The sequence below is a fragment of the Pygocentrus nattereri genome, chromosome 25, assembly GCF_015220715.1.
Source record: "Pygocentrus nattereri isolate fPygNat1 chromosome 25, fPygNat1.pri, whole genome shotgun sequence".
NCBI classification, from domain to species: Eukaryota; Metazoa; Chordata; class Actinopteri; order Characiformes; family Serrasalmidae; genus Pygocentrus; species Pygocentrus nattereri.
The window spans coordinates 26,029,190-26,055,358 of NC_051235.1; the positions used below are offsets into that span (position 1 = coordinate 26,029,190).

At 41.3% G+C, this 26,169-nt stretch overlaps 1 protein-coding gene across 6 annotated transcripts in view; it reads left to right on the plus strand.

Annotated features, from left to right (window-relative positions):
• The window catches only part of tcf12 (transcription factor 12), a 182,380-nt gene that overhangs the window by 92,628 nt on the left and 63,583 nt on the right, over positions 1-26,169 (plus strand). For all 6 annotated transcript variants that reach the window (XM_017711637.2, XM_017711641.2, XM_037534451.1 and 3 more), the window contains one exon: positions 17,796-17,857. In XM_017711637.2, the coding sequence (XP_017567126.1) occupies positions 17,796-17,857 (62 nt within the window). The remainder of the gene's footprint in view (positions 1-17,795; positions 17,858-26,169) is intronic.

The following is a 26,169-nucleotide window of genomic DNA, read 5'->3' on the forward strand; positions in this document are numbered from 1 at the left end:
GTAATAATCAATGACATTTCAACAAAGGAAAAAATAAATATGCAAATAAGAGCTCATTAACATTTGCGCTAGCTGTTTGAATAATGCCTCTGCTGACAGGGCTATAATTAACCGAAATTGATGCCGAGCTCAGTGTGCGTGTGTGTATGTCCCTATACGTTTATAGTGGGCTGCATGTGGGACGTCCCCTCTCTGCTGTAAACCCACTGAGGGACGAGCCCAATTGAGCAGGCGGCATTATTTGGCAGCACAGTCCTGACCTGTCATGCGCCCCAGCCTGGCTGACTTTATTTACCGTAAAACAGAACCTGTCGCTACATCAAAAAGCCTCTGAAACAGCAGAGGTGCACACACACACACTCCAGACGAGGAAACAAAAGGAAAAGAAAACGGAGACAGTGACTGAGTGGGTGTGCTGCTTTGGTTGGCACTGTACTCTCTGATTGTTTGTGTGCGACAAAGTCAAGTCAAAGCTCTTTGTCATATGCAGTCAGATTCTCACTTGTATGTTATTTCCCACAAACTTCAACAATAAATCTGACAGTAACACAGCAGTAGACTGCATTCAGACCAGCGTATATTCATGTTTTAGAGTATTGTGATAAATTACGTCACAGTATGCTGCAGTGTGTAGATATAGTCAGTACTTGGGCCCAATCCTATTTCTTATTTGTAGCCCTACCCCTTGTTTTCAAGTGTCATCTTGGCCCTTGGAACTGAGTTGCAAGGGTTAGTGGTTGAAATCTTTCCCTACAGATGGAACAACCCTCAAATAAAGAAGAGCGTTACTTCATTACTTCATGCTCTATAGGGGACCCTGCCAGTCTGCAATGACAGCAGAGGAGGGTAAAGTCCAGCAACCTCACTGCTGGGCTAGTCAAATTTAGGATATCAAATTCTTTCAAAGAGGGGGTGCGACAATTTATTATCATCCATCCTTAATTCTTCGCTGATAAGAAGCTGAAGTCAGCTATTCGCCAACTTCTTCACCGTGAATGGAGCACTGGTTGCATTCTGCCGCTTCAGGCGAAATAACCGCTGGACTGTTTAAGGTGAAATGGGAAATTTAGCTAGCTAGTGATTGTGAAAATAGCATAGTATTAGTGATTTATGCATATTATGAAGAAAACGACTGTAATACATTAAAACGACATTAAACTAAGACAATACAAAGGGTACCGTCATTTTAATGGAGGAAATACTGACATTTGTGGGTTCCTTTGGTCACTTATGTCACCATCTTGCTGTTTTTTTTCTTCATAATTTTTCTCATCAATGTTTAGAGTGTGCCTCTGAAAACCTCCGTTTGGAGGTCCATAGAGCCCCAAGACTTCGCCCTACTCCTAGCCATGAATGCGCAAAGCGGAGGGGTTAAGGGCTAAGGGGTAGGGGCGAGGAGTGAAATGGGAATGGGCCTTGGACGTTGACCAGCTACGTTTCTTTAGAAACACGCCCTCATTGGTGCTGTGTAATTGAATTTAGTGCAAAGCAGTGCTTAAAATATTTTGTAAAAATCAGTTTATTAATCATTTTTGATCGTATTTTGGTGGCACTACTGGTGCATTCTGTCTGTTCCAACTCAGTAGACCTCAGATAAGCTAAATATCATGATATATTGTATATCAAGAAAAGTTGTGTTATTAGTTTTTTGTAATATTGTCCACCTCCAATTACAGCTAGGCCTGGAATGTAAAGGGGTTTTCAAAAATCAATAAATTGGAGCAGAATTATCTATGATTTTCAGTATTTAAAGCCATGGGTATTTTACAGTAACATTCAGTATATTTAGGACTCTTTCCATTTTGTGCCACAGGTGCAACAAAGCTGTAAGGACTTTGCACACTCGAAATAAAATTGCCACCATGCTAGTGTTAGCTTGATTACACTGCAAATAAAAGTACAGCTTTCTGTGAGGGAGCTTTTATATGCATTAAACACTTCAGACGTCTGGTTTCTATCACCACTGCTGTGAATAATTCGTAATCGGTTAGTTTCTGTAAAACGGAGTATTCACATGAATTGATGGAGTTCCTCCTTCAATGCCTGTTCCATAGGTGTCTTGTTTTTGAGAAATACCTTATTGTCTTCCAGAAAGAGTCTGACTTGCTGCCTCTAAGTCAGTAGCTGTCAGTCCAGGTTCTGGGCCCACCTAATTGCCCCCCAATTCCACAATGCATCATACATGAGCCAAGCTGTTAGAGCCATTGAATACCCAGTACAGGTGTATGGGGGGAAACATCAGGACTGGTTTGAGAACAGCTGAATACAGCAGGGGCCTTGGCACACTGCCTGTGGGGTGCCACTGTTAAGCATCAGTGTGGAAGAGGTCTTGCTGGGGTGCATCAGTGTGAAAGTCCAGTGTCCAGTTATTTCAGAGTGTCGTACTGAACCCCAGATTAGAGCCTGGTAATGAGTTTAAATGAGACAACATTGTAATCCATAAATATCAATAGAACGTAACCGTTTCAGGTCTCCAAATGATTTGGCATCTGTTGACCTGTTGTGGCCGTGGGAAAAACGGGGAGTCCAAACTATGTGGTTGTGATACCTTTAACGTGACCCAGTATCAGCCTCACCTTAAAGCGAAATTCTAGTGATTTTTTTGCATAATTAAATGGTTAAGATGTAAATTCATTCAGAGTGGTTTGATATGAAATGGTTTGTTGTAGAGTCACATACTGATTGCTTTACAGTGGTGATATGAGCCAGGAGTCTCCATGTCATTGAATTATGTTCGAAGTATTGGAAAATCTGAGTTCCCCTTTGGACGTTTTCTGCGTTTGTGAATAATGTTGTTTTGGATTAACGAATATTCAATCCTAACAAGTGACTTATTAAGAAATAAAAAAAATCACTGGGATGCCCCTTTAAAGCTCTTCAGCAGGTAGGAGGGGACTTGAGTCTCTTTCAGAGAGTTTGTGCATTGTGAATGGAGCTCAAGGTTCTTGCAGACAGAAACTTTTTACAGCTGTAAACCTGCTTGTCTGAGTAGGAGTGATCCTTTCATTTCTCTCTCTCTCTCTCTCAACCCCCCCCCCCCCCCCCACCTCCCCTCCCTCCCCGCTTTTCCTGCATGCTTTCCTGTTTTTGTCATGGACATTAACAGAAAATGCAGCAAACACAATAAAGCTGTTTATGTCAGTTTTTGGACAGCCCAAAGTGCTGATTATAACAAGTTGAAGGAATTTCCTTTATTGCGTGTATTAGCCTTGCCATATGGCTCAGCACGGAACATTAACTTGACAGGGATAATGAATTGCAGTGGGGTTCTAGAATTCCGAGCGCTGGGACAGGAACATGGCCGAGGCTTCACGTGTTCTAGGGAAGGGAGGGGTGCAGGGGGCCATGAGAGGTTCATTTGGCTTTAGCGAAACCTTCTATTTCCTCGTACTGGGCATTTGTGTTTAGAGCCAGAGCGGCCCACTTGGAGAGGAAACAAAGAGGCCAGCGCTGGCCGATACATCGTTACATCATTTTTTTGTTTAGGCGGTACTTACAGACAGTAAAAACCTGGTTCTCTGCAGTGTATGTTCTTTGCAGGGTACCCCATATTGAATTCAGAGAACAGTTCAAAATATATAAATACTAAATTTTTAAGTTTCCTTTCTGTAACTCTGTTAACATTTACAGTGCAGTAAAAGGTTTTCTAATTTTAAGAGACGAATTTTTGTAAGGCATTCTTCTATCATAGCGTAACAGTAGTCTGGAAGCATGTCACTGCTGTCAAAACAAGACCTTATATCTACATTTTAGTTGTTTTCAGTTTTTGATGTAATTTGATAGTAACTGTTGATCTTCACATTGTATGTAAATTTCATGACGAATATACCAACAGAAAAGACCAAAATGACTTGGGGAAAGTCTGGTTCCATTGACTTGCATTGAAAGTTAAAGTAAGTTTTCTGATTCTCCTGTAAATTTAAGGTGTCGGAGACACACGCTTTTGATTTGTCAGCCACGATTTTAGGTTTATTTAATTTTTTAATGCAGACTTAAAGGATCCAAATCATGGAAAACTGATGTTCAATTTTTTGAATTGTTGTATATAAACATCATTAAAGTTGATATACATACATACATACATACATACATACATACATACATACATACATACATACATACATACATACATACATACAGTTCACTCTGCAGCCTTCATGGTCCAAGTTTGTCACAAAGACCAATCAATTTAAATTGATTCTTTTCAGTCAGCAGCTGTTTCGCTCTGTCCGGCCAGACTGAAGTTATAAGGAGTATTTAGGCTAGGCCACTTTTTCCGTGAGCCACAAAACAGGGCACCCATTCAGAACAAAGGCCATTTACATATCAGTCTTAAACAAAAACCACCTGTTTGAAGAGGAGTTTGGAAAATGGTCACATAGAAATGAATTGTGACTGTTTTTGCTGGACATCAGGGAAAAGAATAAAATACAAGATGTAGGATATCAGTAGGATATGGGCTCTTCAAATATTAATATTGTATAATAAATAAAATATTGTGATATGTTTTATCAGTATTGTCCGACTCAAACAGAGGCCCTTGGAATGTGAGAGAGAGAGAGACAGAGTTATAGAGAGAGGCAGGCGGCGGAGTGTGGTTACTAATTGGCTGTTTTTTGTGGCTGGGCTTTTGAATTGATCCCTGGAGATGCTTAGATCACTACCTTCCTGAGTATCAAAACAAGCGGCGGAGCGCAGCACAGCTCTGGCTGCTGAACACACACTACCGGGCTTTTCCACACGCGCATTGTGGCTTTTAATTGTAGACATCCTCTAGTATCTAATATGTTGTAGCTATTTATACAGCTCTTTATTAAGGCACTCTGCAGGTTGTTTCAAGGCCTCTCCTCAGTTGGCTTTGCAAAGAGAGAACCAGTGCTATTTACATGCAGTAGTGACTGTTAAACAAATCTGGAGGATGTGTTTTACTAAGAGTCTAGTGGGCTTTTTCGTCCATGGAACATTTAATTGAAGGGTAAGCTCTGGAAATCAGCTCTAGAAATATGTCAGAGTGGTGATTGATGGTTTGTTTCAAAGTAACAGTAACAGGAATGTACTTTTTTTTTCAATTAAGTAACACACACATCAATTATTTTTATCATTTCATTATTTTAAAATAAAGGATAAACTGCATTTTTTTGCCTTTATGTTCTTTGACTTTTATATTTTCATTACACAGTTGCCTCTAACTCTGGCTCCCCTTAGACCAGGGGTCACCAGTCTTATCCACAAAAGGCTGGCATGGCTGACCCCTGACTTAAGTCGTATTTACCCCTAAAAGTCCAGACCGAGGTCCGAACCAACATTCATGTTTTTGTTACATTGGATACATTCGATCCGGTCAGTTTCAATTTCACATTGCAATTTAGTGAGCGCACTAAAGAACTTTGCTTGGCACGCCCATGTCCTGTCATCGTCACCTATGTGGGCTGCGTCTCCCTACACTTAACATTGACTGGTTTGTAGAGGAGCATGTGCCTGTTGTCAGCATGTCGATTTGGCGGGAAGCCTTTTTTATTTCAGTGGAGAAACATTAACATACTTTCTCTCTCATCGTCTCAGAAAGTAAGGGATAAGTTTCAGCATTTCATTGTTTTTTTCTTTCTTTATTCAAGTTCACTATTGACTCTCTTGTTGGACCAAAATATAATTAAATATTTTCATTATCATTTTACTTCTCCCCTGGTTCTTTTTCTCTTTCTGTTGTTTAATGGGTGACAAGAGCCTGTCTCAAATTCCTGTAAGTGGTCTGAAAGACTAACCGAACCATGGTTCAGTTTGATTGGACCGAGACTTCTGGTCTGACCAAGTTTTGGTCCACTGGTCCAGATCGTGGTCCAAATTACCTTTCAAACCTGCAATCTTGGTTAGAAACAAACTGAAAAGTTTGAAGGTCTGGGCCAAATAAGGTAGGTGTGGACAGTCCATTTTCTTATATTATTGTCACTGTTGTCATAATTTGTGTCTCCAGAAATTTAGGCTTTATAACTCATTCCAAGCAGTTTTGGGGCGCGTTCTCCCGAGTAAGCCAGAGTCTTCACATTGAGACCTTGAATCCAGTTTCCAGCCATCATCAAAGGAGTAGACATCAGAATGTAATGAATTAATGCATGAGTGGCAAAGAGTGGAAAGAAAAGCCAGTCTCATGGGGTGAGCTGTTAGCTGTTAGCCATTAGCCTATCATGGAGGTTAGCCGGCATGCCACCTGTGGCATCCCTCGCTTGGCCAGCTGCTCCAAGCAGTGCTGTTGTCTTTGGCCTGGTCCTCCCAACAAGCGGGGAGGCTCCGCACCTTCCCAGCTAGTACTGATAGCAAGAATGACTTGGATTATTTCCAAATTCCAGCAGCGTCTGAAGGTCGTGGTTGAAAGCTTCAGTGTAAAAGACAAGTGTATGAGACAAGTGACTTCAGATGAAATTCAAGATCTAAAACAGTCTTTAGGGCAGTTTTTGCTTGGATCAGAATACATTGTGTGCTTACATGCACTCGCCTTTATCTCACCATGGTTAGAAAGCGACATTGACTTCTTTCTATGTCGTGTTCAGATTGACTATTTTCCCCCCAACAAAAATGTTTGATTTACTTCAGTTATTAAATGTGGTTTCCATTAAAAATATTAGGACATACCAGAGCAATATGACATTATTAATCTACAAAAGTAGGTTTCATATGAAAATGATATACATGAATACCTTGATACCATGATATAAACTGGAACCACCATAAACCTTGAACTGTAATATAAATTACTATTAGGGTTTAGTGGTATTTTCATCAGTAATGTTTCCATATTTCTCCTGAATGAAGGGGTTGTTTGTTCAACTGTGTTGTATGTGCTGATGTTAGGTGCACTGTAAGTGGACCTGTGTGTGTCCACACCTGGATGGCTCCTCCACGCTCCATGCAGACTGAATGATAAATTCTCTCTGGGCTCCATCCGTCATTTCCCTCTCACGCTCGGTGTTCTTCCACCCGAGAGAGCGAGAGTGAAAACCACTGTCATCGACAAGCATCTTGAAGTGCTGTAGTGGAGGAATATTGCTTCATCCAGCGTGTTTCTCAGCGCAGGGCTGATAGCACAGCTGTCTGAGGGCTGCACTGTGATAGTGCTGGCTCGCGGGAACTGATAGTCAACAAAAGCTCTGCTTAAACCAGGGGAAGCGTCAAGGATGAGAGGCTGATGCAAAATTGCCTCTTTGTTTTGTTTTGTATTTTGGACATGTGCCTTGTAGTCATACTCAACAGATTGGCTGGATTTGATGGATAGATATGTTATTTCTGTGAGCATACATAAACCACAACAAAAAAAGGCTGCTTTACCTTTTCCGAGTAGTGTTTGGTGTCGACTGTTACTTTTGGGCTACACCACTGTTTAAAGATTTGACATTAGTTTTTGTTATTTATACATGATAAATCAAATAGATATGTTATTGTACAAATCATGGGTCGGCAAAATGTGGCCCCAGAGCCCCATGCGGCTCTGTCACTGCCCTGTTGCGGCTCCACAGTAGAATTAGATTTTTAGGTAAAAATAAAATAAACCTCCTTTACAGTAGAATAAAGATCTGCTGATCCTTCAACACAGTTTTAACAATAAATGGTCCTAAATGCCGGAGTTAATGTAGAACTACTAATTCACCCTTTAACCCTGATAGTTAGAGTGAAGAGTGCTGATCAACATAGCAATGCAGACAACAGTCTCACCTAGCTAGTAGCAAATGAAACGGCAAAAAAAAAAGATTTAGGATGAAAATCGATGCAAGATGTCGTTTTGCATTTATAATCACTCCAGCTGGTTTCAGGATACGTTTAATCTGCATCAAGAAACTCAAACACTAGAAAGTCACAAAGCTATATTCAGCTTTTCATTCGTGAGCTTCTTGCTTGAATGTTCTTGTTCCACCTTAAATGCTGCAGCAGTTACATTCTGAGGCACCATTTAAGGTGGAATGGGAAAATTCGAACGAGAAGCTGGCGAATGAAAAGCTGATTTCAATCTCGTAAAAAGTGATGCCTTTTGAATTCTAGTTTAAGAAAAAAATACCTGTAATGGTTTTTATGCTACATATTAATCCTTAGAGTTTTTCAAGCATCATCACTCAGCTTCATGTTCATCAGTGTCTTCCTTGATGTGAAGAGTTTTCTTTTCCAAACTATTGTTAAAAGCACACGTTGGAACTCTTTTTCCCCGAAGTTGTTTTAAACAGCTGAAAGGTTAGAAAGCTGATTAGTGCTGACAAAGTGGGGTATGTATCTATTGTTTCTTCAGTTCTGAAATATTAAACACACACTTCTCACTCATGCTCTGCTGAAGTTACCTTTAAATCACAAGACTGATGAATTGGCACAGTTTCACTTCTTTCTTCAGATTGTTCCGTGACATTGGAGGGACTATCCCAGTCATGGAACGACCTGAATAGCTGTTGTTGTGTTCAGCTTTATGAAGTGTGGAGGCACCTGATATCCATCTGTTTGAAGATGAAAGCTGACCTTTCGTGACTGTTGAATATAGTTGTGATCTGTAAAAAAAATTTCCTCTGTTTTTTGCCTCCTGTAAACACACACTAGGGGTGGTGTTATATACTCAGTAGTCAATCATGTGGAGAATCATGTTTCCTTATTTCTGACTCATGAGTCAGATCGGAATCTAGGGCTGTACAGTACATCGCTTGTCGATGGTTATATTGAAACTGGCCTTTATGCTACTGTGTATAATATCCAGATGTGTTGTGTGCTGAGAGCATCCTGACCCATCACAGAAATCATCCAGCAAGCAGAAATAACATTTATATGGAATAATACAAGTAGGGGCGCATGATAGAATCAGAATCATATCATTATCATTATCAGCAGGTAAAATGATATACAGTGTAATAACAATAAGAATAGACTGACAATTTAATGTATAGTTATGCTTAGCGATTCTTAGATGCATCGCAATGTGGATGAGTCTGAATTGATTCATAAATGTCAAAAATTTATTTTCTAAATAATTAATTTATATTGTAATGTTGAAGGAACGTAAAGGGTGGAACTTGGAAGTGGGTAAATGCAGCGTCCGGACAGTCAACTGGATGAATGAGAAATCCGACTGGCTTCCTCTGCGTTAAAGCCGCATTAGGTCAGGAGTCGCAACACAAATGGGGGGCAGTCGTGGGCTGGAGGTTAGGGATCTGGCCCTGTGACCGGAAGGTTGCTGGTTCAATCCCCAGTGCCGACAGTCCATGACTAAGGTGTCCTTGAGCAAGACACCTAACCCTCAATTGCTCCTCGGGCGCCGTGGATAGGGGGCTGCCCACCAAACCGGGCAAGTGTGCTCACTGCCCCCTAGTGTGTGTGTATGTGGTGTTTCACTTCACGGATGGGTTAAATGCGGAGGTGGAATTTCACCGTTTGTGGGATTAAAAAAAGTATCACTTAAGAAGAGCCAGTCTCACCACCTTGGGAGCCACAACATTTAATGTCCAGTATGTCTCAGTGTGTGCTGATGTCCTAATATAGAGTAAAAAATGTAAACGAAAGTTACTTTGCTCTGCTTTAAGCTTTAGCTCAGCTATAGCTGCTTTTTTCCATTTCTGCCAGAAAAGTTGAATAGTTTTTTGTAAAGAATCTCTCAGCGTTCGACTGTTTTTACGAGGCTAAAGTCGCTTTTCATTCTCCAGCTTTTTTCGAATTTTCCCATTCTACCTTAAATTTTGACCGAGGTACCGAATGTAAATGTGGCACTATTTAAGGTGGAACAGGAGAATTCAAAAGAGAAGCTGACTTCATCTTTGCAACTTTTTAGTGTTTCAGTCTCTCGTTGCAGATTAAACATACCAGGAAACCAACTGCTCTTCTTATAAATGCGAATTGGTCCGTTCGTCTCCAAATGTTCGTCTGTCTTCCTCTTTTCTTTTTTCGTTGGCTGCTAGTGAGACGAGGCTTCATTGATACATGGCCTACAGTCTGCACGGCAGTTCTTAGTTGTTGCGAACCATGTTGCACACATCTCGAAGGTATTTTACTGACATAGCAATCCCCTCACTCTCTACAACGAGACCAAAACCAAAGAAAACGGGCAGGACGGCTGTACCAGGTGCTGCGTGGACATGCATTACCACTGGATCTTATTTGACCATAACGGCGCATTTTATCACAGATGAGTGGCAGCCAGTGTCTCATGTGCTCTAAACAAAAGCATTTAATGAAAGTCTTCTAGTTCACTTGCCACATCACTTCCATTTGATTTATAATAAAAGATATTGGACGTAAATGCATTATGGATCATTACAAATACAGGGTGGGCCATTTATATGGATACACCCAAATAAAATGGGAATGGTTGGTGATATTAACTTCCTGTTTGTGGCACATTAGTTTATGGGAGGGGGAAAACTTTTCAAGATGGGTGGTGACCATTGTGAAGTCGGCCAATTTGGATCCAACCTTAGTTTTTTCGATGGGAAGAGGGTCGTGTGACACATCAGACTTATTGAGAATTTCACAAGAAAAACAACGGTGTGCTTGGTTTTAATGTGACTTTATTCTTTCATGAGTTATTTACAAGTTTCTGACCACTTATAAAATGTGTTCAAAGTGCTGCCCATTGTGTTGGATTGTCAACGCAGCCCTCTTCTCCCGCTCTTCACACACTGATGGCAACACCGCAGAAGGAATGCCAGCACAGGCTTCCAGTATCCGTAGTTTCAGGTGCTGCACATCTCGTATCTTCACAGCATAGACAACTGCCTTCAGATGACCCCAAAGATAAAAGTCTAAGGGGGTCAGATCGGGAGACCTTGGGGGCCATTCAACTGGCCCACGACGACCAATCCACTTTCCAGGAAACTGGAAAGTGGTGCACCATCTTGCTGGAAAAACTCAGGGAACGTGCCAGCTATCGATAATCGTTTTATAATCGCATCGCAGCCCTCTGAATCATGATCGAAGCGAATCGTGAGGTGCCTAGAGATACCCACCCCTTATTTATGGCATATTTTCTCAACTAAAATTGCAGCTTTAATTGCCCATATTTAACAGTTTAATGGTAACACTGTGTTTTGTGCAGCTGTGGACGTTTGCAACCGTGCTCACTTCTGTTCTGTGGCCTGCGTCAACTCTCAGCTCTCAGATGAGGCTCCATTCATCATTCTCTCTCTCTCTCTCTCTCCCTCTCTCTCTCTCTCTCTCTCTCTCTCTCTCTCTCTCTCTCTCTCTCTCTCTCTCTCTCTCTCTCTCTCTTTTCTCTCTGTCTTCTCTCTCTTCTCTCTCCTCCCTCTCTCTCATACTCTCTCTCTCTCTCTCTCTCTCTCTCTCTCTCTCTCTCTCTCTCTCTCTCTCTCTCTCTCTCTCTCTCTCTCTCAGTAGTTCCTGATGCTGGCAGTGGGACAGCCGGGGGGGGGGTAGTTGTGTGTGTAGCAGGGTGCGGTGGGTAGGTATTGATCAGGCCGCCTGTCAGCGCTCCGGCAGGCTGGGTGGGGATGGAGGGATGTGATGGGAATGATAAAGGTGCAGGATTGGAGGCTCAGGAGGACGCAGCTAATCACTGACCTCTACACCCACATCCTGAAGATCATCCTGAGGTTCATCTGGAGCAGCACAGCCCCACTTACTGCAGCTTCACCCCCTTTAATACCTCTCCTCTCCTCTTTACTTCTCTCATCTTCTGATGGTCTGTCTTATCCTTTCCCTCTCTTCTCTCCTCTCCTCTCCTCCCTTCTCATCCCTTCTCCTCTCCTCCTTTTTCTTTCTTCCTATTTTTCTTTATCTTTTTGTCTTTTCCTCTTCTCTTGACTTCCTGTATCTCTCTCTGCCTTTTTCTTTACTTTCCTTTCCTTATTGATGTCTGTTCCTCTTCTCCCTCTATTCTTTTTCTCTCAACCTCCCTACATTTTTCTCTCTATTCTCTCTACTCTCTATTCATTGTCTCTTGACTTTGTGTCTGTATCTCACTCTACCTTTCTATCTTTCTTTCTTTTTTTCTTTCCCTCTTTATGTCTATTCCTCTTTTCCCTCTATTCTTTTTCTCTCAACCTCCCTACTTCTTTTGTTTCCTTTTCTTTTTTTTTACTAACCTGTTTGTTTTATCTTTTTCTTTCTTTATTTGCCTTCTTCTCTCTCCTTCTCTCTCTCTCCCGCTCTCCCTCCCCTCTCTTTTTCCCCCTTCTCCCGCCCACCTTTTTTCCTCTCTCTCTCTCTCTCTCTCTCTCTCTCTCTCTCTCTCTCTCTCTCTCTCTCTCTCTCTCTCTCTCTCTCTCTCTCTCTCTCTCTCTCTCTCTCACTCACTCACTCATTCACACTCTCTCTCTCTCTCTCTCTCTCTCTCTCTCTCTCTCTCTCTCTCTCTCTCTCTCTCTCTCTCTCTCTTTCTCTCTCTCTTTCTCTCACATTCACTCTCTCTCTCTATCTCTCTCTCTCTCTCTCTCGTATGGATGTGGATGTGTTAGTTGGCCTGTCTCCTCCAGCAGCCTGCTTGGCACAAACAGTTGCCACTAACACTTAAACAAATTGCAGTAGTTTTGGAAGAGCTGTCTTACATTGTTGATTTTCAGCATTCCTCAAGACTTCTCTTTTCCCTCCTCCCTCTCTCTTCCTCTCTCCCTCTCTCTCTTTGTTTCTCTCTTATTGCCCTTGAATGCTTTCAGCTTTGAGAACATTCAGTGTTTAGAACACACCCCCGATAATTTTCCATCTCTCTCTCTCTCGCTCTCTCTCTGGGTCATTCTGACCCCTGTGGACCTTTTCTTCCTCCACAAGTTCAGTGAGCCGTTCTTCGTTTTGCCTTTATTTTCATGTGGAAGTGTTTTCTGCATGTTTCGCCGTATATCTCTTACAGCCTTCTTCTACAATAGTTTATGTTATGGTTTCCTGTTGCTATGATCACTTACATCATTCTTGCACCCTCACCATGTAGTTTGGCATTGAATTCAGAGAGATTTGGAAGTGGTTGACCTAAAGCACTGACAGATGCACAGTCACTGTGTACCGTTTATTTGCATTCATTCAAACCGTAGTGCTTTTTTAAACTAATAAATGCTTTCTTGCTTTTGTTCTTACTTGCTGTTCTTGTTACTGTGCTTCTCATGCTAATTGGCCCTGTTTTGTGCCTCATTCAAAAGCAGGGTAACTCTATGTAACCTGTAATGTTGAACTCTTTAATTAAAAAAAGAAAATTATATTGAGAGCATTATATAGTCAAGTATTATGTGTATGTAAAATAAGAGATCCAAAGAGAATGTTTGTGGAGATACAAGGTTTTCTTATATATATATATATATATATATATATATATATATATATATATATATATATATATATATATATATATATATATAAAACATGCAGACAATAGTGTGTACAGATACACATCCGCACATGCATTTGTGTGTGTGTGCATTTATATATATATATATTTATATATATATATATATATATATATATATATATATATATATATATATATATATATAAATGCACACACACACAAACGCATGTGCGGATGTGTATGTGTACACACTATTGTCTGCATGTTATGGAGATTTATTGGGGTGATGTTAAGGACAGTCATGCATAAACTATTTACAACGTGTCTGTATTTATCTCCACTCGCACCACTGATATAATTTTTGTTTTTTACCCGTGTGTGCGTGGCCACAGCCGTGCAAATAGTAACCCTTGGGAGGTGCAGTTGTTAGCGCTGGGTGACCATGCATGCTGGCGCGCTAAACAGTTAAATGCGTGTTTACCGTCCGGCCCCTGAGGGACGCTGCGCTGCTGATCGAGTTAAAGTCCCCAGACGTGTTAGAACGCATGGCTGCCTTATGCTACAGAGAATAGAGGAGGCTGGAGGAGTTGCGTGCGTGTGCGCTGTGGGCAGGGACCGACTGAGCGGATGTTTTTTATGAGCGCTACTCCACTCAACGTTTGAAACAACAACACAGCCTTATAAATTATTCAGTTTGGACAGAGAATGTGTAACAAAACACATGCTGCAGATGAATATTTCAATGCTGGACAAAGTGGGTCTGAAAAGTCTGAGTGTAGCAGCTGATTAAGACCTGTCCCCCCACCCCCACCCCCCTATCCTGCTTGGCAGAATGGGAAGTTTGTAGTTTCGTATATAGGACGTATCAGTGTGGCAAAAAAAGATGATAAATCTTGATGATGGGAGAAACTTTTGAAAAGCTATAGCTGGAACATTGGTGCCCTACAGCGAGTGTTAGAAGGCCACATGCCTGGGCACACAGTGACAGCGCTTTTCGTGCATTTAAATTATTATGATGATTATTTATACTAGCTGGAGAAAGCAGAAGGAAGCTAAATAGTTCATGTTTTTGTTAGGAAGCTACTAAATGCATTTCAAGCAGCCTGCTTCCCAACAGCCCAATACAGAATTGATTCGACTAACTCAGGGGTTGGCAACATGGGGCTCCAGAGCACATCTTTTTCTGCCCTGTTGTGCCTCCTCAGCAGAATTAGTAGGTAAAAAATAAAATAATCCTTCAAACCTCTGCTGGAGTTAATGTAGAACTGCTAATTCACCCTATAACCCTGGATGTTGGCACGCAGACTGCTGATCACCATAGCAACACAGACAACAACCCTGCAGTGAGAAACTATCAAACACTAAAATGTCGTGAGGCTGAAGCCGCTTCCCATTCGCCAGCTTCCTGTTCAAATTTTTGTTTTACCTTAAATATTGCAGTTACATTAGGCACCAGTTAAGGTAAAATGGGGAAATTTGAACAAGAAGCTGGCGAATGGGAAGCGATTTCAGCCTCGTAAAAAGTTGAACGTTAGACATTTTATAAGAAACCATTCTACTTTTGATGAAAATTTTCCTGCTGGAGATGTGAGAAGAGCCGCTATACCTGAGCTAAAGCTTAAAGCAGAGCGAAGCAGGTCTGCGTTTTTGTTTGTATTATGTTTTATTTTATACTTCAGCACACACTGAGATATATTTATAGCCAAGATGGTAAAATAGACATATTGCTGTGCCTCCCAAGGTGGTTTGATTTTTGTTGAAAGGATAAAGTAGCTGCACTTAACATTTGGGTTGCCGACCCCTGGACTAACTGGTGCTCTTTCACGAGTGTAGAAGCTTTTAACTTGGATCAGCAAGAGCAAGTGGAGGGACAAAAGAATGGAAATCGAACCTGTTCTGGAAGCTGAAATCGACGCTGTAGCCTGCTGGGCTAAGCTAACATGAGCATACAGTGCTTCCCACTGCAGTACAGGTTTCCAGTGAACAGAGGCTTAAAATTGCCCTTTTAGAGCCTCATGTGGTTTAGATGTTGGACTGGGGAGTGAGCAGTTGACTTTGAGATGTCCGTTCGAGTCTCGGTCCTGACACTTCTGAGGGTCCGCTGTGCTACGGGGTGAACAGAGTGCTTTTTATCATTGTAAATTATTAATTAATGATGATTACATTATATCTCGTTATGGTTCTTGTTATCGCACCCAGTATTTCATACAATTATGTGAATAAATGATCTCACGAATTGCTTCCGACTCTCTGAAGCAGATTTACTGAACCAGTCTAGCTGAGGTTCATTACCGTTTAACGTCTTTAGCTCTGTGCCAAAGAGAATAGCGAGAGACAACAGTAGTGTCATTTGCAGTTGCACATGATGTGACCAGAATGATCACCCGAATTCGATACAGTAAGAGGAATTCAGCGCAGAAACTCAAGCCTGGCTGAGTTGCAGCTCAGGAAGTGAGGGAAAGAAAGACTTGTAACCTTTGTTTCTGAAGACAGATGTTTTGGTTTGTGTGCAGTGGCTGAGGGGCTCGCTCTTCCCATGCAGGAGAGCTAACCCAGAAATGCTGCGTTACATCAAATGAGCGCTGTTGACACCGCAAGGGAAGCAGTTTCAGTTAAACCACGCTACCTGATTACCGCTGCGCCTCTGGAGACACACCACCGTGGTACAGCCAAGTGCGGTGAAGCACACCTGAGCCCAGCACAGCCAAAACCCCTCACACTGCACCCCCAAACCTGCACGCATGCATCAGACGAGCGGATGGAAATATCTTTTGCCATGCATGTTTTTTCTTTCGTTCGTTCTTTCTTAACTTACAAAAATATTTCCCTTTTCCCTGGAGTAAACAGAATTTAGCTTCAACACAGTGTTTGCTTCGCTAATGTTTGAAAGTCTGACAAGTGTAATGTATGATGTTGCCAGAGTTGTTTATCATTTTTTTGCATTAGGACTCTCTTGTTTAGGGGTGTTTTTATGCGCAGAGGCTAAAACTGCTGAGTTTAGATATGGTGAAGTGCATGATTCATGTGGTCTGTGCGCGCTGCAGTTTTTTTTTCCTTTAGTTTTCTCTTTTATTAGTTCTTAAACTGCTCAGTAGCTCCTGTCTCTGTCTTTCCCTGAGAGTCCCTGACACTGATGGAAGTGTTGCATCTGGTGAAGATCTGTTGGTGCTCCTGATGTCTCTTAGGAGATATATAATTATAGTGATATAAACTCAAATGGTATCACTTTATTTTAAAGTGTCCTGATTTTTCTTGCATTTAATATATATATATTTTTGAGGTCCACTTGTGATGTTGGTAGGAGTTTCTGCATGAAAAACAGTCATTCATTTTTACATCACAATTTTCTAACCTCTCTTTATCTCTTAGAATTAAGCAGCCTGTTTTGTGGCTGTGCCTTGTATGTAATTGACACAGGCTGTTTTCGTGACTGTGGCTTCTATGTAAATACAGTAGAGCTGATTGGCCACTCCTGTATTGTGCTTCGTTGAAAAAGCTGTGCACATTGAAACGCGTATTATAAATTCTGTGTAAATTGGAAGAGCTAAACTGGTGTGGGCTGAAGTGGCAGATGTGTTACATCACAAAAACTAAGTATTGAATTGAGCTTTTTTTGGAGCTTGGTTTCCATATGTGGACTGTGTGGGCTGATTTAGTATGTGTGCATACTACATCAATCTCTTTTATTTAAACAAATTGAGGTGAGTTTGGTTTAGCATGATATGGGCCCTTTAAGGTATTGAGATTATTGAGGCACTACTGGATGGTTTATTCACTAAGCTTTATTCATGACCTGCTTTTGTGGCTTGTAATATAAAAAACACCATTAATTGCATTACTAGTGGTAATAATGCACAATAAATGCTTATTAATATGTATTGAAAATTAAGTATCACCTGAATTCACGTTGTATTAGTTCATGCATGAAACAGGTATTGACACATTTGACACATTTGTGAAGGTTTCTGTTCTGTTTTTTGGCAAGCGACCATCATTAAGTATACAATTTGTGATGCGGGTTGATATGATATGTTAAGAACTTGTTTAATCCAATTTAGTGATCTTGAACCATTAGTGACTTATTAAACTTTTAGCTTAGTAATAAAGTAATAAACTCCACATTACTTGATGCTATCTAGAACCTACAAGAAGCAAATGGTGCCAGTTATGCATTAATACAATGTGTGTTATTACAAGTAATAATGCTATTGTTAGTGTTTTTCAAAAGATATATAATATGTATTGAATTTGCACTTTATTGAACAAATAACACAACCTTAATAAACCTCTGATGTTTGTTCCGTCAAATAAATTGTTGCCATTCGGATTTTTGTAGCGAGATTTTCGTGACAATAGCGATATCATGATACACCAGAAAGAGCAGTCTTTGTTTTGGTTTTTTTTAAACCCCTTGGTTGGTTAGATTATGTATCCCTTTTAAATGTTCAAAGGTGTGTTAAAAGTTGTGAAACTCAGTGGAAAACGCTGAAATCTGCTAACTGAATTGAATTTGTTTGCGAGTCTCACATCTCTTCATTTCTCTCTTTAGGCAAGTCTGAGAGGCCTCCGTTTTCTGCTTATGGGAGAGAACCAGGTGTCTCTGGGTGCCAGGTAAAAACCTCAACTTCTCCATTTTCACTTTTCCTTGTGTTCAACAAGGGCTTTCACTATCAATTTAGAGTACTGTGCAAAAGTTTTAGGAGCCTCAGAGGCTGTTTCTCTGGGCCTTCAGAGAAGATTGGTACAATAAGTAATGGTTTCATTCATGTCGTTGTCTTTGTTTAACCATTTCCAAACCTCTCCTCGTGGCGGCCCAGTATTATTTGTAGTCCGTCCATCCATCCATCCATCCATCCATCCATCCATCCATCCATCCATCATCTTCCGCTTCTCAGAGGTTCGGGTCGCAGGGGCAGCATCCTGAGCAATGAGGCCCAGACCTCCCTTTCCCCAGCCACTTCCACTAGCTCCCTGTGAGGGATTCCGAGGCGCTCCCAGGCCAGCTGGGCGATATAGTCACACCAGCGTGTCCTGGGTCTTCCCCGGGGTCTCCTCCCCGGTGGACTTGCCTGTGACACCTCCCAAGGGAGGCGTCCAGGAGGCATCCTAACCAGATGCCCGAACCACCTCAGCTGACTCCTCTCGACGTGGAGAAGCAGCGGCTCTACTTTGAGTCCCTCCTGGATGACCGAACTTCTCACCCTATCTCTAAGGGAGAGTCCAGACACCCTGCAGAGGAAACTAATTTCAGCCGCTTGTATTCGCGATCTCGTGCTTTCGGTCATTACCCAAAGCTCATGACCATAGGCGAGGGTGGGAACGTAGATCGACCGGTAAATCGAGAGCCTTGCCTTATGGCTCAGAAGAGCCCGCATCACTGCTGACCCAGCACCAATCCGCCTGTCAATCTCCCGCTCCCTTGTACCATCACTCGTGAACAAGACCCCGAGATACTTAAACTCCTCCACTTGAGAGAGCTTATCCCCGACCCAGAGAGGGCTCTCCACCCTTTCCCGCGTGAGAACCATGGCCTCGGATTTGGAGGTACTGATCCTCCTGATTATTTGTAGTCATCATCCATAATTAGTTTGGCTAATTAGTATTTCATTAATTTAAATCAAGTTTGCTGGTGATGTCATTTAACATACTTGTGATGGCTGAGGGCTTTGAGAAGAAATCTGCAACCAAACTTTGCACTTCAAAATAGCTCACGATATCAATTTAATGTTGCTTGTTAATGTAATGTATGATATATGGTGATTTATGGTAATTTAACAAGCAGTAACACATTTATTGTCCAGATAAATTGTTTTAAATGATGTTTTTTTTGTGCTTATACTGTGAGAGAGAGCAGTAAGAGAATTTTATGTTTGCATCATCATGATTGATTATTACTGATTTATCTGAGACAAATTTTAATTAATTTCTTTGAATATGTGTAACAGCCCCGTATTTATTGTATTAGATTTTCTAAATTAACATGCTGTCAGATTCTATCACATAATTGGGGCCCGATGACCACTGGGATAGGCTCCAGCATCCCCCCCGCGACCCTGAGGGAGAAGCAGCTTAGAGGATGGATGGATGGGTACCACTTTACAATAAGACTACTGTAAACCACTTTAACTAAGGGGGAAGGGGGCCACCCTACCCACCCAGAGAGAGCGAGGCCAATTGTGCTCACTTGGACTCCCGGCTACGGACGGCTGGAGCATCACCAGGGATTGAACTTGCGATCTCCTGATGACAGGGCCAACGCTTAGACAGTTGCGTCACTCGGGAGCTTTCCTCCCTTTTTTTAATAAATAAAATGGATGTTTTTTTTTTTATTATTCATATAATAATTTGATGTAGTATGTAAACATAGTCCATACATAGAAATGTAGCTGCAAAAACAGACTGTTTTGATTTCACTGTTTCTGTGATATCACAAAAACCAGCACTTGTTCAGCCTACAATAGTTTAACTCCACCCAGTCAAAAAGTTATAAGGAGTGTTTCGGCCCAGACTGTTTTTTTTTTTTTAATCAAGCTTCATACGTGGCAGCAATTCAGAACAGAAGTCATTAACATGTATGAATCTTAATGGCAGGCAAAACAAAACCAGCCTGTTTAATTCTAAGAGCCGAGGATAGGTCGAAAAATGGTCATGTAAGAATGAATTGACTGCTTTTGGTACATTTTCAACTACAAGTACACAGACTAGTTTTCAGCTTCTCAAATATACTAAGCGCAAATATAAGATGCGAGAAAAGTGTAGGGTAAGGGCCCTTTAAAAAAAACATTATTAAGACATTATAATACACATCAAAAGTTGCAGCAGTCACCTGATGCTTGCCAAATAGAGAGCCCACTTTCCTTAAAATCCCATATCATGCTGATGCTGGATCTTATCTGTACTTTTTCTCTTTCTTTTTTTTGTTTTCTCCATCAGTCCACCTCTCAGCTTAATCAGATATTTGTATTCATCAGATGGAACAGGACGCTGTTGCCCTTTTTATTTATATGTTTCTCATTAAATTTTTCAGCGACTGAATTAATAACTATTAATAAACTAAATTTAAAACTATTCATGAATGCTTTATAAGGTTAGTCTTACTGTAAAGTGACACCCATGACTGTCACAACAAAACACGGTTTAACCTACATTCCATTCTTCTTTTCTTCAAGTCTGTATTTACAGCTATATTTGTAGTCAGATTGAGTTTAGCGGTGATGGGATTACAGAGCCTATCGTAGGTTAGTTGGCTGACTGACTCTGAGTGCATCTGGAGGAAGGGAGTCAGTGGTCTCTCGGCAGTGGGCTGTAGCTGAGGAGTGTCAATCTGAGCTGGGGAGTCAGTGATTACAGGGCTGAGAGACAGAGAGAGACACGCGATGGAGGAGAGGAGGAGCAGGAACACGACTTTCAGCACCTCCATTAACACACACACACACACACACACACACACACACACACACACACACACACACACACACACACACACACAGATGTTCCAAAACAAAGCCAGGATTGTGTGAGAGAACTCTTGTGTGTATGAACTCTTTTCTTTTCACTCTCTCTCTCTCTCTCTCTCTCTCTCTCTCTCTCTCTCGTTCTCTCCATTCTCTCTTCTCTCTCTCCTTCTCTCTCTCTCTCTCTCTCTCTCACTCTCACTCTCTGCTGATGTCAAGCAGCGCTCTTATGTCACCACATCCCTTTTCCTCTCCCTTGCTCTTCTGCATTCTGCACAGTGTTATTCTTCTCCCACTCTTCCCTCATCGTTGCTTTTCTGCAATGAAACTCTCATTAGATGGTAGATTATGCCCCAATTACTTCTCACCATTCAGCAGAACCTCTGTAGAAAGTGTCCTCTGTTTAGTTGTACTGCTTCTGTAAAGGGGTTAAATGGGCTGCTGTCCTACTTATGTTCAGTTCTGCTTGTAACGCTGGTTGTGGCATAGTGTAATTTTACATGGCCATATTCCAACCTCTCCTCAGTATCTCTTTATCTATTAGAGGTAAACAGACCGTTTCTGTTACTGTACCTTTAAGGCAGGTGTTCTGATTTTGCACTTTTCATAAAGCGGTCCAGGCAGAAACAGTTCGTATGACTCAACACGAATGGTCAGACTTAAATACTGAATAGGTGCATGAATGTAAATGCATTGGTTCTTGTGACGTCAAAAAAACATTGAATTCAGATGAGACTGTTTTTGTTCCTTTGTTGCGCGTTAGTGTGTACATCCTTTGAAACTTGTTTTCGGGTTAGTACACTATTGTACTGTTGCAGTCATCATGGTTTCCACAATATAGGCCCTTTAAGGTTTTGATTAAGGCTATAGCTTAAAACTAACATTAGCTCAAGGTTCAGCTTCAGCTTAAGCATATGGTCACCTTAGCCCTCCACCCTAATGACCCTCACCTAACCTTCAACTGATCCCTACACCAGTCACAAGCACAACTTCACACGCACGGGTGCTTCTGAATGTTGCCTGTGCAAGCATGCGGTTACATGCGAGTGAATGGCGCTAGTCAGAGCGAGTGAAAATACTGCGGGCTCTCCAGAGCGGTTGCTTCATTCATAAAAGAGCTTTTTGAAAGGGAATGCCAGTTCAGACATTTTTGGTGTGGGAACTGGGGAATTTATGCTGGCCTGCAGCTGCACACATCAGAGCCTGGCACACACTCAGTTTGTCTAGTCGCTGAAGAAAAACAGGAAGGCCAAAAAAGCCGTTTTTTCCCTTAGTGAATGTGGGAAGAATGCAGGCTGCGGGCAGCTATATTAATATTATAAAAGCCTGCCAGCTAATGCCACCAAGGCAGGGTGTGCTTAGAAACAGGCCAAGATCAGGTGCAGTGCTTATGCCAGTTCACACTAAAAAAACATTTCTGAATTGTTTGTTTTATATGACTGACAGCATAGATGCACTTGAATGTGTGTCTTACAGGGCCTCTGTCATGGCAAACACAACCTTTTTGCACTTAAATAAATAAATAAATAAATAAAGAGCTCATTTTGAATTTGTGATGTCACGAAAACCAATGCAATTACATATACACCTATTCGGCCTACAACAGTATAACCCTGTCCATTCACGTTAGTGTGAAGTTAGGAGTGTTTCAGTCTAAACTGCTTTTTAAATGAGGCGCAATTCAAGGGAGCAGATTAGAACAGAGCTCATTTACATATATCAATCACAGCAATGAACAGCCTGCTTAATTCTAAAGGATAAATAGCCATGTAAAAATGAATTACAACCGTTTTTGGTTCATTAACCCACGTGCATGTCACAGGTGGACCTCAAAGCAAACAAAAAAGGACAAGAAAACTGTGTGTGAGCCCTTTTTACACATTGACTCTAGATTGAAGTAAGTGAAGTATAAACAGCTTAGAGGTCCACTCAAATCGCAATCTCTCACTTTGCAAACTATATTTACAATCAAAGCAAATTCAGCGATTTACCATAGCTGCTAAGCAGGTACTGTACTCTCCTAGCTGCATCTATATAATTTATCTATATAATGTATCACCTATAACTTGTGATACAAGAGCATGTGATTTATGATTTTGTTGCATTAAACATAACATAAAACTGTTTTAAAACAAATCAGGTTGAAGCCTTCTCTAGATGTCTGGTATTTCAAGCCATGCTGAGGCTGGCAGTGGTGTATGCTGTGAAAGAATGGTGTTACAGTAAATGACTGATTTTTTTTATTAAGGCCAGTTAAGTTGCAAGTCAGTCAGAATGATGCTTGAGTGTGACTCAAGCCGGAGTCACTAACTCAAGCATCTGTCTTGCATTATATAAACCGATCAGGCATAACATTATGACCACCTTCTTGTCTCTATGCTCATTGTCCATTTTATCAGCTCCACTTACTGTATAGCTGCACTTGGTAGGTCTACAGTTACAGACTGTAGTCCATCTGTTTCTCTGATACTTTGCTACCCCATTCTACCCTGTTCTTCAGTGGTGGTGTTGGTGTGTTAGTGTGTGTTGCACTGGTGGATCAGACACAGCAGTGCTGCTGGCACCAGGACACTAGCAGCAGATCCTGTAATTCCTGTAAGGTATGAGGTGGACCCACCATGGATCAGACTTGTTGTTCTAGCATCCCCCAGTTGTCGGATGTACCAGTTGTCAACATGATGTAAAACCAAATGGGACTCATTGGACCAAGAGATGTCGCTTCAGGGCCCAGTTCCACAGCTTGTCTGCTCATTGTAGGCACTTTAAGTAGCAGGTTGTGGTTTGTCCCTTGTTTGACCACTGTTGCTAGATACTAACCACTCACCCTCCAAGCCCTGCTGTTTTGGCGATGCTCCGACCCGGTCATCTGGCCCTAACGATTTGGCCCTTGTCGAAGTCAGTCAGGTCTTCACGGCTACTCATTTCTTCCACATCTAACACGTTGACTATATGAGAACCAACTGTTCGCTTGCTGTCTATGCAGATGTTGACATGCACCATTGTTACAAGATAATGAATGTTATTTGCTTCATCCCTAAGTGCTCATAATGTTTTGGCTCTTTGTGTATGTTTAAACTTCCACACAGTGCAAAGACCACCATGCACACGCAAGGCAAAGTGCAGAAGACAATATCCACCAAAACATTCCCGTTCAGTGGTGTGTGGGATTTGAATAGTAGTAGTTTTGTGGTTAAATGTTTTTGTGAAGCAAATCAGATGCATAATAACCAGTCAGGTTACATATTGAGCGTGTGCAGAACATAATAAGAGCATTTTTTTTGTTGATGGCCCGGGATGGAAAAGGCTTAAAGGCAACAACAGTGTGTCAAATGTTTGACAGAGGTGGAAATCAGTTGCAGGATTTTTCCCCAAATCTAAGCAGCCTGTTGTTTATGAGCTTTGTCATCATGCACAGCCAGGGTGTTCCACACAGCAAGGTATTATTGCATCATTTGAGCATGATGTAGATTTGGATGTATAAATGAGCCGCATATTCAAACTGTTCCAGCCAGCTGAGCCCCTGTGTTCAACAGAATCTGCAGCTTGAGGCTCTAATCCGGTTTTCTTTTTGTCTTTAAAGTGACAAATCTGCATATCGATGACATTAAAGTCAGTATTTGAGGTCAAACACTATGTGAAATCTTATATTTCACCCTGTAGATCTTTCTTTATGTATGCATTGGTCTAAAATAAGTGTGCACTTTCAGGACAGCGTTGACACACTCACAACTCCCCTGCTTAACATAATCTATACAGCTGCAGCAGGTGTGCACTGTGTGTTTCTCAGCAAGATGTTGGGTGAAGGTCCTATCATTTTACATGAGTCATCACCCTTTTTTATGATAAAGGAGTCAGTCACATGACACTAATGTTGTTGTGTTAAAAACCTCATTGGAAAACAATAGAATTACAGAAGCCTTCAGAACAAAAGCAGCCTGATCGAGTATGAGTGTTGGTGAGGATGTGGGATGCGGTTGCCGTGGCTGGTTGCCGGGTGCTGAAGGTAAATGCTGGGCTGGGCCTGTATCCCGTGAGGAGGATTAGACTGATTAATGCTGCAGGATGCGGCTGACAGATGAGTGCTATTATCCCACGAATCTGCCTGACATTTCACCGAAGATGGCGATCGTTCAGATGGGAGGAGGGTTTGAAGCTGGATGAATCTGCAGATTGTATGCTAAGGGTGGGCGGGATGATATGTTATCATTATCACGAAATATTAGTCATGATGCACTCTTTGATGTGCTGCAGGTATTGCGTATATTTTACTGGTCAGTTGCATGTTTCATACAGAAAATGGAGATTTAGAGAAATTTAGACCTGGGAATCTGAAAAGACCAACTCCTCTTAATATCTAATAATAAAACTGCCCAGTAAGAAGGAGCTGATTGGATATTGACTCATTACACCTTTTTTGATTGTTTTTCTTCACAGCCCCCGTTACATTGAATACTAATGTTGTTGCATCTGTATTATACTTTTAAAGTATGGAGAATTTGAATTTATATTTTAACTGTGGCACTTCTGCTTATCAAACCTCAAAAAAACTAAATATTGTAAACAAATTGTGATTTTTGAAATTGTCTTAAAGTGCTGTGAAATTATATTTTTGCCATATTGACTTCTGACTGGTTCTGTAAGATATTTAGACGTAGGCAGTGGGTGGTGTTTGTTTACTTGATGTTAATAACACCAGCGATGATCAGTGTTTGTTTATTTGCGCTCAGTATGTGTGTCTCGTTAATGAGCTACTAAGTGTCGACAGCTAGGAAGCAAGATAGCTAATCAACCAATTTAGTCTTGGGTTTTAATAATTACCTGCATTGAATGATAAAGTAATTAAATGGTTAATTACAGTTATTTATATGGCAGTTAATCATTAGCTAAAATTTGTGTCAGGCCTAGTTCCACCTTGTTAGCAAAGATCAGAACAGTATCGCAGTAGTACATCCTTCATATTGTCCACCCATATTAGGCACTTAATACATAGAAATGAATGCGTACAGTTGTTTGCACACATTATAAGCTTGCCTTCTCTCTAACGGCTAACATTGCCCAATAATTCAATTTTATTGAGTCTCTAATCATCTCAGCGTAGGACTTTTCTTTTCTGCCCTCCGCCTAAATCAAAGATTATGGGTTTAGTTTCATAAAAAGCGCAACTTCCCTTTATGTAATCTTTAAATAGGATTTGACTAATTTCAAATCTCCATAATCAACAGCAGTAAACCGTGGTCTCGCTGGAATTTCAGAATCTCTAATTCTCTTAAATTAGTCCTCTGTTGGTCTTTCATCTGACCCCAGCGGCCTCGTCCCCGCGTCTCGTGGCTAAAACCAGAAGCTAATATCGCTGTGAGGATTTAATATCATTGAACAAAGGCAACACTAGTCAGTCTGTTGTGCCATGTCAATGTCAGCGCGGCAGGCTCGGTGACAGCCTGTCACTTTGGAGAGCCTGTTTCCCCCCTT